Source organism: Halichoeres trimaculatus, unplaced genomic scaffold (genome assembly GCF_033239565.1).
Source record: "Halichoeres trimaculatus isolate MK-OKI-2021-1 unplaced genomic scaffold, fHalTri1.1 fHalTri1_scaffold_10, whole genome shotgun sequence".
NCBI classification, from domain to species: domain Eukaryota; kingdom Metazoa; phylum Chordata; class Actinopteri; order Labriformes; family Labridae; genus Halichoeres; species Halichoeres trimaculatus.
The window spans coordinates 30,663,884-30,678,054 of record NW_027437187.1 but is presented as its reverse complement, the minus strand read 5'-3'; the positions used below and the strand labels follow the sequence as shown (position 1 = coordinate 30,678,054).

General features: G+C 38.5%; 1 protein-coding gene across 1 annotated transcript; it reads right to left on the bottom strand.

The window, feature by feature from the left end:
• Positions 1-3,586: 3,586 nt before the first annotated feature.
• On the bottom strand, positions 3,587-13,947 carry cat (catalase). The gene is made up of 13 exons (XM_074677771.1): positions 13,756-13,947; positions 11,978-12,149; positions 11,064-11,174; positions 10,686-10,816; positions 10,449-10,553; positions 10,209-10,334; positions 9,931-10,122; positions 9,668-9,820; positions 9,372-9,510; positions 8,771-8,901; positions 7,635-7,742; positions 4,848-4,931; positions 3,587-4,725 (listed from the first exon to the last, which is right to left on the bottom strand). The coding sequence occupies exons 1-13, from the start codon at positions 13,819-13,821 to the stop codon at positions 4,660-4,662; spliced, it is 1,584 nt and encodes a 527-aa protein (XP_074533872.1). The 5' UTR covers positions 13,822-13,947; the 3' UTR covers positions 3,587-4,659.
• Positions 13,948-14,171: the final 224 nt, after the last annotated feature.

Below are 14,171 nucleotides of genomic sequence, written 5' to 3'. Positions count from 1 at the left end.
GCTAACACCGTGCTTTTCTGTGATACAAACCTTCTATAGTAGTTAAACAGTCCCAAGAAAGCCTGTAGCTCATTAACATTAATATGAGGTTGGACCTATTTTTTATTTTGATCACACTTAAAAAAGTCAGTCTAGATGTGGTTAGACTATTGCAGTACCAAACTGGACCACAGGGTGGTGTCACCTCTCTGTTTTGATTTGTGATAGATACAAGTAACATTTCTGACTGAGTGAAAACCTTTTAGAAACGAGTTGGTTATGCCTTTATGTTTAACCTCTGGTCATTAGATACCTTAGTCAACCAAACAAACTAGGCAAAAAGTATCCAAGATGAGATGAGATGAGATTTACTGTTAAGAAGCATGGTTACAAAAAAAAAAAGGGAAAAAAATGGACAGAAAGAAATAATCTACCAGATTGCCTTACTTTTTGAGTTAAACTTCCCCAAACATGGGGTAATTAGATCAGAAGTTTTAAGCAGACAACAAATAGGATTAACAAGTGGATTGTGGAAAGAGCAGAGCCTGAGTTCATATAAATTTGAGTTGATTTCTGTTTTCACAAACAAACAAACACAATAACGCAGTTCTTCTTTGTCAGTATTTATTACAGCACTTAAGATCACAAAAATAAAGAAATGACTAATGAACTTTTCTTCTTGAAGAACTGACGAGTTACAGGCCTCATGCTAAATTTAGAAACTAAGTCTTGCATCAAATCCAAACTGCAAACAGAAAAACTTAGAAAGAAGAACTCCTTTAGAGACTTCAGTGACAAATCAAAAGTTATTTTTTTTGGTTAAGGATGTCTGGAAAAGGTAAAACAGGAGTTACATTTTGTAATAAAATAATAAAGCAGAGCATCAAATACCACTGGACTGACGGAGCAAACCAGGGCTTCACTGAATTTGTTGGTTCATTAACCGTATCTGTCATAGCTGTTGCTGTATCTGTTGTAGTTGTAGCTGTAGCTATGCTGATTTATAGTCACAACAATAGAGACAATTGTGATAATGAAAATCACGACTCCCAGAGCAGCCAGGATGGAAGAAGCAATGTTGAGGCTGCGGGCTGTTGAACCATAATTGCGAGCACCCTCCAAGTCACCAACCATCCTCCGATCTCTGGACTGAAAGACAAAAGCAGTTTCAATGAGTCAAGAAGAGTCTTTATTTTTACCAATGTTTGAGACAAAGTCTGTAAAACAATTATTCAGCCATTTAGAAAACTTTCCCTACTACTGGGTCAAGTAAAGTATGATTATCCTGTTATTAGGCTGAAAGATACTTTTATTTAACAAAGAAAAAACACAAGTTTCCAGGACTGAATTATTAATAATTTGCACACTAAAAGAGGGCTATGATTTTCTTTTTCTAAACCTAACCAAAAACCAAAGGAAAGAAAACATTTAGTCTAGACTTATATCATATTAATCTCTGGAGAAAAATTTCAGACACCATTTCCTCTAAAACTATAACAAAGCTTTCATAAATACTTCAGTCAAAATCATAAAATAAAACTTAGTTATAAATTTTTCTATTTTATTTTAGCACCTGAACCGACCTTGATGGAGTAGATAAGAGCCGCCACCCCAAGGCAGAATGGGTTATAGTAGACGAAGCAGCAGAGAGACCAGATGATGTGATCCTTTGGTGGATCAGTGACCTTTGGTGGATCAGTGACGATGCTCACTGTGGTGTTTTGAATCACTCCGGGCCCTCCAGGCTGAGCAGGATAACCTTCATACCCCCGACCATGCAGTGGAACACCTTCAGGATTCATGATGGTCTTCGTGAACTCTTCGTTTACAGTTCAGGATGCAGAGAAGTCTGCTTAGACTGTGTAAAGCTCAGCGATGATGTAGATACAGTTTGGGTTTCTACCACGTCTGCAAATAAAAATAACAAAAAAAACAACAGACCACACACTTTCCAGCCTATAGCACACTCTGACTGACAAGCTCCCCCCGCCCCTCTTTTCCGCTAAATGTAACCACACCTGTTCAGTATTTTAACCTTTTCATATGGTGGGAAATCATACAATCAAAGCCAGGAAGCCTAGCCCCCTTTGTTGAGAGAGCAGCCATGAATTGGTGCTGCGTAGGTGAAGCTTGATGCTTTCCTTTGCTGTCGGAAAGTATAACTGTCAGAGTGATCACTCAATGTTCTTGTTTGGTCTTCAGAAGTTGTGACAGAGCGAGCGTTCTCCTGGCTGAATCCTCTTTCAGCCTATCTTTCAGCTGTCTTTGTTTTCTTGCTAGTTTTGTCTCTATTGGTCCATTCACACACAAGCAGGTTGGTAACAAGTTGGTGGTAAATACAGCTACTGAAAAAAAAAAAAACTTCCCTTTGGAGTCTTCTAATTACACTATAAACCCGGATAAGTTGAGTTTACTTGAAAAATGCTTGTTAACTGGTAACCTTAAAAAAATAAGTCATGAAATATGAAACTTAAGTTAATTTATCTCAACATCTTAGGTAGTGATGATTATTTTGGAAAATCATTCTACTGAATGTCTTAAATCAAATAAACCTGATGCTTATTTGTTACAAATTAAAATATTAAGTAATATTAAAAAATGTTGCATATCACTGTAAAACACAATAAGTTGACCTTACTCTAAACTAAAAGATGTGATGTTAATAAATTTGCCTTATGAATAAAGTAAATGTAAAAATTAAAAAAATTGAAGCAGATCTGAAAAACTAAATTAAACAATATTTTAAAGTACAGCTGGGTCTCCAGTATCCACAGAGTTCCCTCCTCACTCATGGTTACAAATGCCATCACAACAAAAATCAGCTCTAATAACATAACTTTGGTAACCGTGAGTGAGGAGGGAAGGCAGTAGATATGAGACCCTGCTGCACATTAAACTATTGTTCTTCAGGGGGCACAGGTTGTCTGAGCCCCACGGCACTGACTGGTGGTCTGTGTTTCATGGCACAGGGTCTTGTAGTCATTGACTTTTGCAGTGTGCCTAATGGTTAATATATTAATAAATTCAATTTTTGACTGGACTATCATGCTTTTTAGGCCAATTTTAAAATTTTTTTGATGCAGACAACCAGTCCACATAGACAGCTGGTCCATGCTGTGACGCACAGACAAACAGTCTGTGTCATGAGGAGCACAGACAACCTGTGCCATCGCTGCATGTCTAGAAGTCCTGCAGGGTGTCATTCCGATTGCGCCCCCTCCTCACTCACGGTTACAATACACAGTCACAGAAACTAATGATTTCAAGTTGTGCTTACTTAAACAGTAACAATAGTTAAATCTACTCAGAAATCATCAGTTTCAACCCTGAAAACTCAGACATTTGAGTAAATTGAACTTACCAACAAATTTCAAGTTTTCATAGCTTAATCTATTTTAGTAATACTTTCTCAGCTCAGGGAGGCACAAAGTCATGGTCTGTGGTCTGTCAGTTTAACCTCAAATGTGTCACTAAGTTCTATGAGTCACACCTGGTTTTCTGCCTCTCAGTCTTGGCAGCAGTTACTAACTGAAATGTTTGAGATCATTTAGGCTGAATTGCTTTGAATAAAGGGAAAATGCTTTCACAGAAAAGAAACAGGGACAAATAAAATTTTCTATTCAGCTTTGATTACAGATTAATACAGGCACTACATACACATCTCATCTGAATCAGATTCACAACATCAACATCCATGACATGAAAACAAAAATTAAACATGTTTTCTAGTTAAACCAAACAAACAGGTGACTTTAAACTTTAACTCTGGTGAGTCTGAAATAATCTGAAGTTATCTGTGAAAGTGGTCAGAAGAAACCCAGAGGAAATCATCCTGAAGGAGACATTTATATATTATCATACAAACAGAGCAGTTTGTATCTGATCATTGAGTCTAAAGTTAACTCTGTATTTGGTACTTGAAGTACAAAAAAGGCACAACAGACTTCTTGATGAAGGTAAAATAACTACTGGTCGGCATCACTGCCGGGATATGGATTCAAACTTCTTCTTATCCAAAACAACCTCCAGTTTTTCATGAAGGATGTTGGAAATGCAACAAATTATCAGCTGAAAAACACGACATATCTGTTTATTACCATTATAAAAAAGCATCTCTACAGCCAAAGCCAATTATTCACAACCAATCAGTGTTTAACAATCTAAACCCAGGCTCAAGATTCGTGCAGTCAGACATGAAAATGTGTTCGATAAGGAATAAGCAGCTGGATTTGTTAGTTTTGCTTCAGCTTAGTAAGATAAACACATTTGTTCACACAACCTGAGGAATTATTGGCAACAATCTCATCATCTTCCTACTTAAAAGAGTTGGGGTTATACTTTAAAATCCATTCAAACCAATCCTGATAAAAAAAACAAAAACACATTTATTATTTTTCTGAGTGTAATTTAGCTAAAAGTAAAATAAAACCCTCAAAATATTTTATTAGAAAGGAATCTTTTGGATATTCTAAGCTCTGTGATTTTAAAGAAACCAACTGTTTGGTTTGAGTGAATTAAATAGCAAATAACCCTGTCCCTGACACAGAAAGTGAGTATTTCAGTCGTGTCACTACATTAATTGAATAATCCAGTCGTTAATAGTCGTAGCAGTTGGTTAACAATAAGTGCATTTGCTTTTGGACACATGAGGGTGCTGCCCCTGGTGGAAATTTTAAGGCATCACATCTTAGAGGACGCAGCCACAGCGGAGACTCCTGGACGGCTGTACACACGCACAGGTGAGGTCTGGGAGAGACAAAGTGGAAACGAGGAAGAGGAGTGAGCAAAATAAGTTTCCTTGAAAGGTGAGTTTAACTTCGGCCTGGCGAGACACTTTTAGTTTCTGGGATCAGACAAAAGCTGTTTACCTTCTGGGCCTCACTGTTGAACTTGTTTAGAAGAGTCTGAACCCTGTTTCCGTAGTCTGGATGGACGGCCTTGAGGTTCTCCAGCTGTGTGAAAAACCACGACACACAAAGTCAGTGAAGAGAACTGAGTCGCGCACTTTTAACATTCATGATCTGAAGTATCAGGTGTCGATGAACACCTGTTTCTTTGAGGGGATTTTTATTTGCTGATGCTTCACTGTTACTTATTTGTGTTATGTTTTGGTATGGATAAACAAAAAATACTTCAAAACTGAGAGAGGAGCTAACACGCCCTAAACATAATCACTCAATCTGGTTTCAGTTCACACACAACTCATAGATTTTGAAACTTTCTGGTCAGATTGAGAAAGTATGTCTTACACAGTGCATGCACATTCTGCAGAAAGTTTTCTGTTTCCTACTTAAAACCACAAAGCCTCTTGTTGCAGTGGTCTGCTGGCAGATAATAGCACAGTGGCACTTAAAGGGAAAGTACAAACATCTGAATGCAAATAGGTCTCCAGGTTGTGAGTGTCTTAAGTTTGATGTTTTCTGCAGGACACTTGGAAACAAAAAAATATGCATCCAAAAAGAAAACTGAAAATTGGTCAGTTTATCTTGTTTCTTTTAATATGTAATAACGCTAAACTGAGGGGCAGAGGTAAGAGAGGCTCGTTTTAGTAAAACTGGCCACAGTTGTATGATTCAGATTCACAGGGCGCTTCATAATACCAGTATTAAGTTTATTTACAAGACCTTTTAGATTCTAGGCTCCAGCCACCTACAACTCTGAAGCTGAAAAAAAGTATGGATGGATTTATAAAGTCCTGTTGATAATTCAGGTTCAGGTTCCTTTATTTGTACCTCTAGGTAGATTTGTGAGACCACAACAGTCGTCAGAAAAACACCAGAGACAGAGGTAAAACATTTCAAACATTAAGCCAAGTTTAAGACGGATATAAGGAATAAAGGAATAAAAACACAGGAATTAACAGACGAGTGTGTCTGTTACAATAAACCAAGAATCTGATTGTTAAAAAAAAACTGTTTCCATTTTTTAGTTACACCTATGACATCCAGCTTTATATTTCCACAAGTTTCATCACCACAGAAACCTCCACCATGTAAAGTCTTGAAAAGCAACTGTGGAAACTCTGAGTGAAGACTCTTGCAGTTTCTATAGGAGGAGTCATTCATTATGATAAACCAAGATGCAAATAAAATTAATATAGTTGCAATCAGTGCCACATAAACAGCTGACACCGATCAAACCAAATACTTGAATGGATGTGATAAAGGGTTTTTGGATGTTATCACCACGTTTTATCTCTTTATCAGAACTTCAAAACCGTCAGCTGTATGAAGTGAAACTTTTCATTCACCCACAAAACCTCACATCCTGTGTTCAACATGTGGCAATCTGAGAGATCTAGCCTGTGGTTTCAGCATTTCACGGTTTATTTTTTCCAATGGGCGCAAACTTGCCACGTTCTGGTAAACTTTACCGCTTTAGATCCTAAATAGGTCATTTTGGCCAACAAGCAAACTCTTTTTTTCTTTTTCTTTTTTAACAATGCATGTGTCACTGTTGGTTAAATGGCACTAATCTTGCTGCTGTTGACTATGTAGTCCAAATATTATTCTTCATTCAGATTATATTTTCTTATTCTTTCTTTATAGAAAACCACACACACAACTATATCCACACAGACCTGTTTGTTTTTGCTGGAAAGGGGAAAGTTAACGGTTTTTGTGCTGTCCGATTTCTCAAATGTCAAGTTTGCTCTTCAAAATTAACACTATAATACATGTTTGTTAAAACTATTTTCAGTATTATTTGACTGAAATAATAATTAAAACATGACAAAGGTGTTCTAAGAGCTATATTGATAATTTATTTGTATAAAACAATTTTTAAACATTTTGTGTGTGTCTGAGAAATCAGCGTCAACTCATTAAAACAAAAGGCCTATAAATCAGCAATGGTTTGCTCCAAAGTCACATGACTTAAATCAATTGAAGTCACATCCTTTTTGGTGGGAACCATGAAGGCAGTGTGGCATATTTTAACTCCTCACAAATATTTCATCAGAATGATTGTCTGTACATGGCCCACTTAAGTGTTCATCAACTGTGTTACCAGCATTTTCTGGTGTTCATACCAAAAATGTAAAAAAAAAAAAACTGTGAATTAAATTCACAGAAATATGAGGTAATGGAGGTCAGGTAGTACCATGTTTGAGGTCTGCAGTTAGCACAAGAGCCAAAAAACACTAAATTTAATATCGTAGAGACAGGTTTGTCGTGTTACATGTGATTTTTATGCCACAATTCTTTTAAATTTTGGCTAAACTGAGATATAAATGATGAGGGACATTTCTACAGAGCGTAGTCTTGCATAGAAACTTTAAATAGAGCTGTCCCGATATTCCATTTTCACTTCTGATACGATACCGACACTGCAGCATTGCGTATTGGCCTATACCGATATTAATCTGATACGATATCAGCATTAAACATGCATACTTTTATTACTTATTTTGTAGTATCTATGTCTGTCATGTTAGAAAAGGCTTGATCAAGTTATATTATTCTAACAAAGAACAGTAGTCAGCAACAGTAGGAATGAGGAAAAACTGACCCATTTATTATTACCCAATGGGTAACAGAAACTGCTTCTATCAGAGTGCTTATATTGGAGATTTTAGATGCATTCCGATACGATATTGATGATGGTTGACAAAATTATATTCCAATTTTTTTGTGGATGATTTAAGATGGACTCACCATGCGCTTCTGGATGAAGAGCTGAGCTCCCTTCAGGGCCCCGGCCATGTTTTTGCAAAGTCTCTGCCGCTCCTCCTCGTTCAGCACCTGAGTGTAGAACGTCCGAACCTGGAAGACAAAAGCAAACAAACTCAATCCAGACAGGATGCCATCCACCATTAAAAAATACAGGCCTTTTTTTTTTGCACATCATCCCAGTACTCATAGTTCATTGTTCAGTGCTGATCCCTGTACTTTTTTTTCTACAGTTTTTTACTTTTCTATATTTCTTTTCATTTCTATAAATCTTTAAATTAAAGGCTTCCGTCCCTCCACCTCAACATCTTCATCCTCCTTGAGACACCACTGCTATTGATACCATAAACCATAAACCACAAACAATTCCAAGCAAATTTTATCTGAGTTAATGTGATAGAGACCCTGTGGTTCAGAAAGACCGCTGCATCTTTGGCCCGATTCAACAACCCTGGTTATTTTAAATGAAGAAAATACAGTGTTTAAGTTGAATTGGCCACTTGTTGCGAAGGGGGAAACTGTTGGAGTCATGAACTCTTTAGGCTGTCAGGTTTGCTGCTGGCGGTTTGGTGAAGAGTTTTCTTAAGAACAGGATGTGTGATGCAAAAGTGGAAAACAAAGGCCGCTGCTGAGCAGTGAAACGGTGGTAAAGGTGCGTGAAAAAACAAAACCCAGGCATTGACTGTGAAACTCATAAAGCTTAATGTGATAACAGCTGTGATAATCAGATTCCTCTTTGAACGGAGAAGAATTTGACTGTTATTGATCAAAGCCTGACTCACAGCTTTAATATGGAAAACTGACCCCAGATTAAAACTGTTGCATTTGGTGATTTTTGCATACTAACAAATGCTATTATTTTATGAGGTGATCAATTTTAAATTTACTTGTCTTTCTAAAGATGTCAAGAGCACACGACTACTTTCTCCTCTGCGCTGTGTATGTTTTAAAGATTGAACAGGTGAAAAGTGAGTAATTAAAAGACTTATGATGCTCTTTTGAGCTCATATATCTTCCCAATATTTCATAGCAAAGAAAATGTGATAGATAATATGTCTCTTCACTCTACCTGTCAAGAAATGATCTTATTTGTTGTCATAGCAACAGTTTTTGTTATTTACCTGTGTCACATTGTCTTCATCTGAACTGTTGTAACGGCCTACATCTGGAGACACCTTGAACTTGGACTCCACAAACCGAGGCTGAGTCTCAGGAGCGCTGAAGCTGTTGGGATAGTAGTTTGGGGCTCCACCTAGTGGTCAGACAGAGAAAGCACCAGTGAATAAAGCAGGAAGACAGCTGCTGGGTTGAATTACACAAGTACTGATTTAAAATAGATTTGTTTGGTGTATGTGACTCTGATTACATTTTAGTGATTCGTTTTTAAGATCAGCAGAGTAAATTAACATCTGATTCACATTCGTCTCAAGCTTTGGGGCATAAAGTTTGACATTTAGAAGGATGGATGTTGACAGGAAGAAACAGAGCTCACAAAAACAGGAAAGTAATAACCAAAAGTCGTTCGACCAACTTTAAATCAAAGACTGATGATTTATTACTGAGTTTATCACCTGACTTCTTATGTCAGACGGAGGTGTGGCTTCAAAGAAAACATTCCTCAAATTACACCAGATTCACCTTTAAGCCACAGCTTTACCCGCTTAAACAATGAAGCTTGTGTCTGTCCTAACTACACCACACATGAGCTGGACTACGCCCTACCTTGGTTGTCAAACATGCACATTGGACCATCGCGCTGGTAGTTGGTTACACGGGTCCTGAATGGACAGTTGACGGGGATCTGAAGGTAGTTGGCCCCCAGCCGGTGACGATGTGTGTCTGGGTAGGAGAAGAGTCGTCCCTGGAGAAAGATAACAAAAAAAATAGACAAAGAGTTCACAAAATGATCTTGATTCACAGTCTTCTTGGTTGTCATGGAAAAGCCAGCTTGGGTATTTTTTTTTTCACATTTTTGGTTTGATCTCACTGAGATCAACACCAAATGTTGGGGTGTTTACCTGCAGCATCTTGTCTGGGCTGGCCTCAACGCCTGGTGGCATGTTGCTGGGATCGAAGGCCAGCTGCTCCACCTCTGCAAAGTAGTTGACTGGGTTCCTGTTGAGCACCATTTTGCCCACAGGGATCAGAGGGTACTCTTTGTGTGACCAAACCTGCACAAGAAAAACTCTGTTAGAAAAAAAATTCTGTAGCTGAATGAGCAATGGGCATAACAACACCCACAGGTAGCACTTGTCGTGTTTCAAGCAGAGGGATGCAGTACCTTGGTAAGATCAAAGGGGTTGAACTGAAACTTCTCAGCCTGCTCAAAGGTCATGACCTGGATGTAAAAGGTCCAGGACGGGTAATTTCCATTGGCGATGGCGTTGAACAAGTCTCCGATGGCGTAATCAGGGTTGGTAGAGGCCAGGTGGTCGGCCTCCTCCACTGTCAGATTCTTTATGCCTTGATCAGTCTGACATAGAGGACATGAGAAATAACTAAGCAAGACCAGAATCTCAGAAGGTTGATTTATTACGTCGGGGAAAGGCTTTACCAGACCTTGAAATGAAACTTGCAGTAGACACATTCGCCATCAGCGTTGACCAGTTTGAAGGTGTGAGAGCCGTAGCCATTCATGTGACGGTATCCATCAGGCAGACCTCGATCGCTGAACAGGAAAGACACCTGAAGAGAAGAAATGAGACATAAAAAGAGAGTCCTGTAGACTTTTTTTTTCACTTATTCAAACAATTCCTGAAGCAGAGGAAGAGGAGCAGTGCACTGCAGCACATTACTAACCTGATGCAGACTCTCAGGTCTCAGGCTCCAGAAGTCCCACACCATGTCAGGGTCTTTCATGTGGGTCTGGGGGTTACGCTTCTGAGAGTGGATGAAGGACGGGAACTGCACAGTGCAAAACATGCACAAAAATATAAGTATATAGGTTCAGATTTTCATCTCTTTTAAAATTTGAAGCCTTTTTTAATCTGGTCTTCTAATTTTTGAAGACACTTTGCTATAACTTCACCCACTCACCAGCAAGGCATCCCTGATGAAGAAGATTGGGGTGTTGTTGCCAGTCAGGTCCCAGTTCCCCTCCTCGGTGTAAAACTTGACTGCAAAGCCTCGGGGATCACGCACGGTGTCTGCTGAGCCAGACTCCCCGGCTGGAAATTAAAACATCAGTGTGAGACATGATCTTACTCAGATACGGCTCAAAAGAATATATTAGCACAAACAAACATCTCAGATGTATGATTATGTATTCTACATGTATCTTTAGCAACAGGAATAAAAACAATATCTACAAACATTTCACCACGCTTCAGCTGATCCTTTCACTATAAAGGCAGCATTTTAAATGGAGCTCTGCAGACAGGTTTGGGGTGTCTTAATACCTAAAGTTGTTCTTACCCACAGTGGAAAATCGGACTGCGATAGGTGAAGTCTTGCCGACATGTTCGAACACCTTGGCTTTGGAGTATCGAGTGATGTCATGAGTCACCTCAAAGTACCCGAAAGCCCCTGCATCACAGAACAAAACAGGTCTTTGTTTCGTTCACACATTTGAGTCACATCTTAATAAACATACCTGGTTCAAATATTTGCAGCTGCCTGCTCGGGCTGGTTTGGTGTTATATAACAATACACTGGAAAGAATTTGACTCCTTGCAGAGCCGGCCAACAAACAAAGTTTGTTCAATATCTGAACAAAGTCTCTGACCTTGATCTGAACAGCTCAGTGAGATTAACATTAATCTGGAGCTAATCCAAACAACTTTATTCACTTTATAACATCTTGTGCAGACATTAAGGCTCTTGAAAACCAAGCACTGGTTTCAAAAAACACAAACACTGGAAACTACAGTGGAAAAATGACTGAAACTGTCATACAGCTAGGTATAATGACCTTAAAAGTAGTTCCTTATTAGTAACTAATCCAGAACATGACCAGAGACTGTGTAGATGTAGAATCTGAAATTATAGAATATTATATATTAAAATAGAATTAGAATATCATATATTAGAATATTAATATATATAATATTAGAATTTTATAAAAGATTGTATGTTTTTAACCACAACAAACAGAAACAAAGAAAAAACAACATGGCAACCCAGCTTTGACTCAGTCCCTGATTGTATTTGTTTGTGTGTTTACATATCCTGGTGAAGGACGGAAACGCTATTTGAGAAAGAGCTGAGCAAGGAACCAGAAACCTTCTGTAATAAGCAGCTCTATCAGGATGAAAAATATTAATTTAATGTGGAGCACTTTTATCTTTTAAGTCCATATGTCACAGCCAACACACTCTTACAAAACGTACCCGCCCCCTTGGCATGCACCACTCTCTCTGGGATTCGTTCCCGGTCAAAGTGGGCCATTTCATCTGTGAAGACCACATCCTGGACCAGCAGAGGGCCTCTTGGTCCCGCAGTCTGCTCATTCAGTTTGTCTCCGACGGGATGGCCAGCCCCTGTGGTCAGAGTGTCCGGCTTCTGTTGCAGAAAGAACACATGAGATCCATAAATAATTCAGGACATGTATGTGAAAGGAAAGAATTCTGAGGACATGATTCAGAGTTTGGGAAAAACATTTCAAAGGGCTTTTGACTCTTCTTGATAAAGCAGATACTATCATAATCTTGTTATTTTCCTGAAACACAATCAATAATCATTAATATAAACATTTGCAATCCTAGCTTGTAATATGTCTCAATGAAATATTATCAGTCAGCAGTTTAATTTGCACGGTAGAAGAGTTCATTAACTGAGACTCTGGGACAAGTACCTTAGTTTTATCATACACATAGCACACCTCATACACTGTGTATACAGTGTTTATTTTCTTCAGCAATTTAATGTTTTTATTTTTATTTTTTTTCTATGAGTAACTTTGTCTTAGTGTTACATTTAGTTTTTAACTGGATATATTTACATGTGCAAGTAAAATAAAAACTTTATTTTGTCTTTTGCATCCAAAAAAACAACAAAAAAAAACATTTTATTCTCTCTCTTCATACAGTGATGGACAAAATATTAAAACATTTGGCATTTTCAAGAGGTTCCACCTGTTTTTGTTGAACCGGCCATAAAAATATCCATAAAACAAATGAAATATCTATAAGTTGGCCTCCTAAAGTCCGAAGCTCAACCCCATCCAGCAAATTTTGGAGAAGTTGAAATATAAACATTAGTGTTGAATTTCTCAGGAAATATATTGACACTGTGCCAGAGACATGAGCTGCTTGTACTGCTGCAAACAGTGGACACATAGCAAAAATTAGAGTCAAAATAAACACCTATAGACTCACTTCATCTGATATCTTATGTGCTAAGGGCAACCATCTGCATGTTTTATGATCATGCTGTGAAGGCAAATAAAAGGTCAGAGCTTTCAGGTGTTATAATAATTTTAGCTACCACTGTATATCTCTGCAACTTGGATTGATCTGATGCTTGCAGCAATGCACATAACAAACTGGGACTATCAGATGAGTGTGTTGACATCACCTTACCCGACCTACAATCTCTAGAATACCGGTCTTCAATATTTTCACAGCTGCATGAGATTAAAAAATGGCTTCACCCATGCAAGGATTAGAGGGACGTGTATGAAAAAAGGGGTTGCTTGAGGTGATAGGGGGCATTTGCTCCACTCTGCTGAGGTTATGTAACTATCAGGGTTGAAGTTCAGCCTCTGGACGATGACCTACTTCTTATCTTTGAACTGAATTGCAGTTTTATTGACAGTGAAACTGTCTTCTAGGTAACAGTTGTTTGTTAACTTAAGTTTGTGTAATTATTTGCTATGCTATGCTATGAAACGAGCACATTAGCATGCAACATTAGCACTCAACTGCTGGAGAGCGCTTTATAGCAGCAGTTACATCTCCAAGCAGTCAACTTAAGGAAGGAGCTTTATAAAAATGTATTATAAACATACCTGCAGAGTAACACCTGCATCGTTGAAGCGTAGCTGATCAAACAGGGTGGCTAGCTTAAGGTTTCTGGCTGTTACTGTTAGCTGTTACCCTAAACGACCTCTCACCCATATTTACTGCGCAGAAAAAAATGCTTGATGAAATGCAAAGTATCTACAAACCTGAACGCCTCTACTCTCCTTCCATAGCTTCATTTGATCGGTAGCTTTATCCCTGCTGCCAGCCATGTTGACAGTTGAGCGACACTGGACGTTCACACAGCGGACTATTCAGACGGTGTTACGGTTAAAAGTGATACCTTTTCTATCCCAGTGCCTAGAAATTTTCTCCCTGGACTTTGCGCATTGGCCCCGCCCCCTCCAACGACCCAGTCTTTTTATTGGCTGGCAGGGGGGAAACTGATAGAGCAACCTCCGACGACCCTCTCTTCCTATTGGCTGAAAGGAAAAACTGACCTACTTTTCGCACAACAGGAGAGGAGACTAAACAACGGATGTGTATTGTGGTGTGTTTTGTTATTTTTGATTTCACAACAGTCTTCACTTGCAAGTCCAAAGCAATTACCATCTTTATTCTA

Excerpts from the sequence above, each read along its gene's own strand:
- cat (XM_074677771.1), bottom strand. The coding sequence starts at position 13,821 with ATGGCTGGCAGCAGGGATAAAGCTACCGATCAAATGAAGCTATGGAAG. Across the intron at positions 12,150-13,755 it reads AGGAGAGTAGAGGCGTTCAG|AAGCCGGACACTCTGACCAC; the intron begins GTTTGTAGATAC and ends TTTCTGCAACAG. Across the intron at positions 4,726-4,847 it reads TCAACAGTGAGGCCCAGAAG|ACCTCACCTGTGCGTGTGTA; the intron begins GTAAACAGCTTT and ends TGTCTCTCCCAG.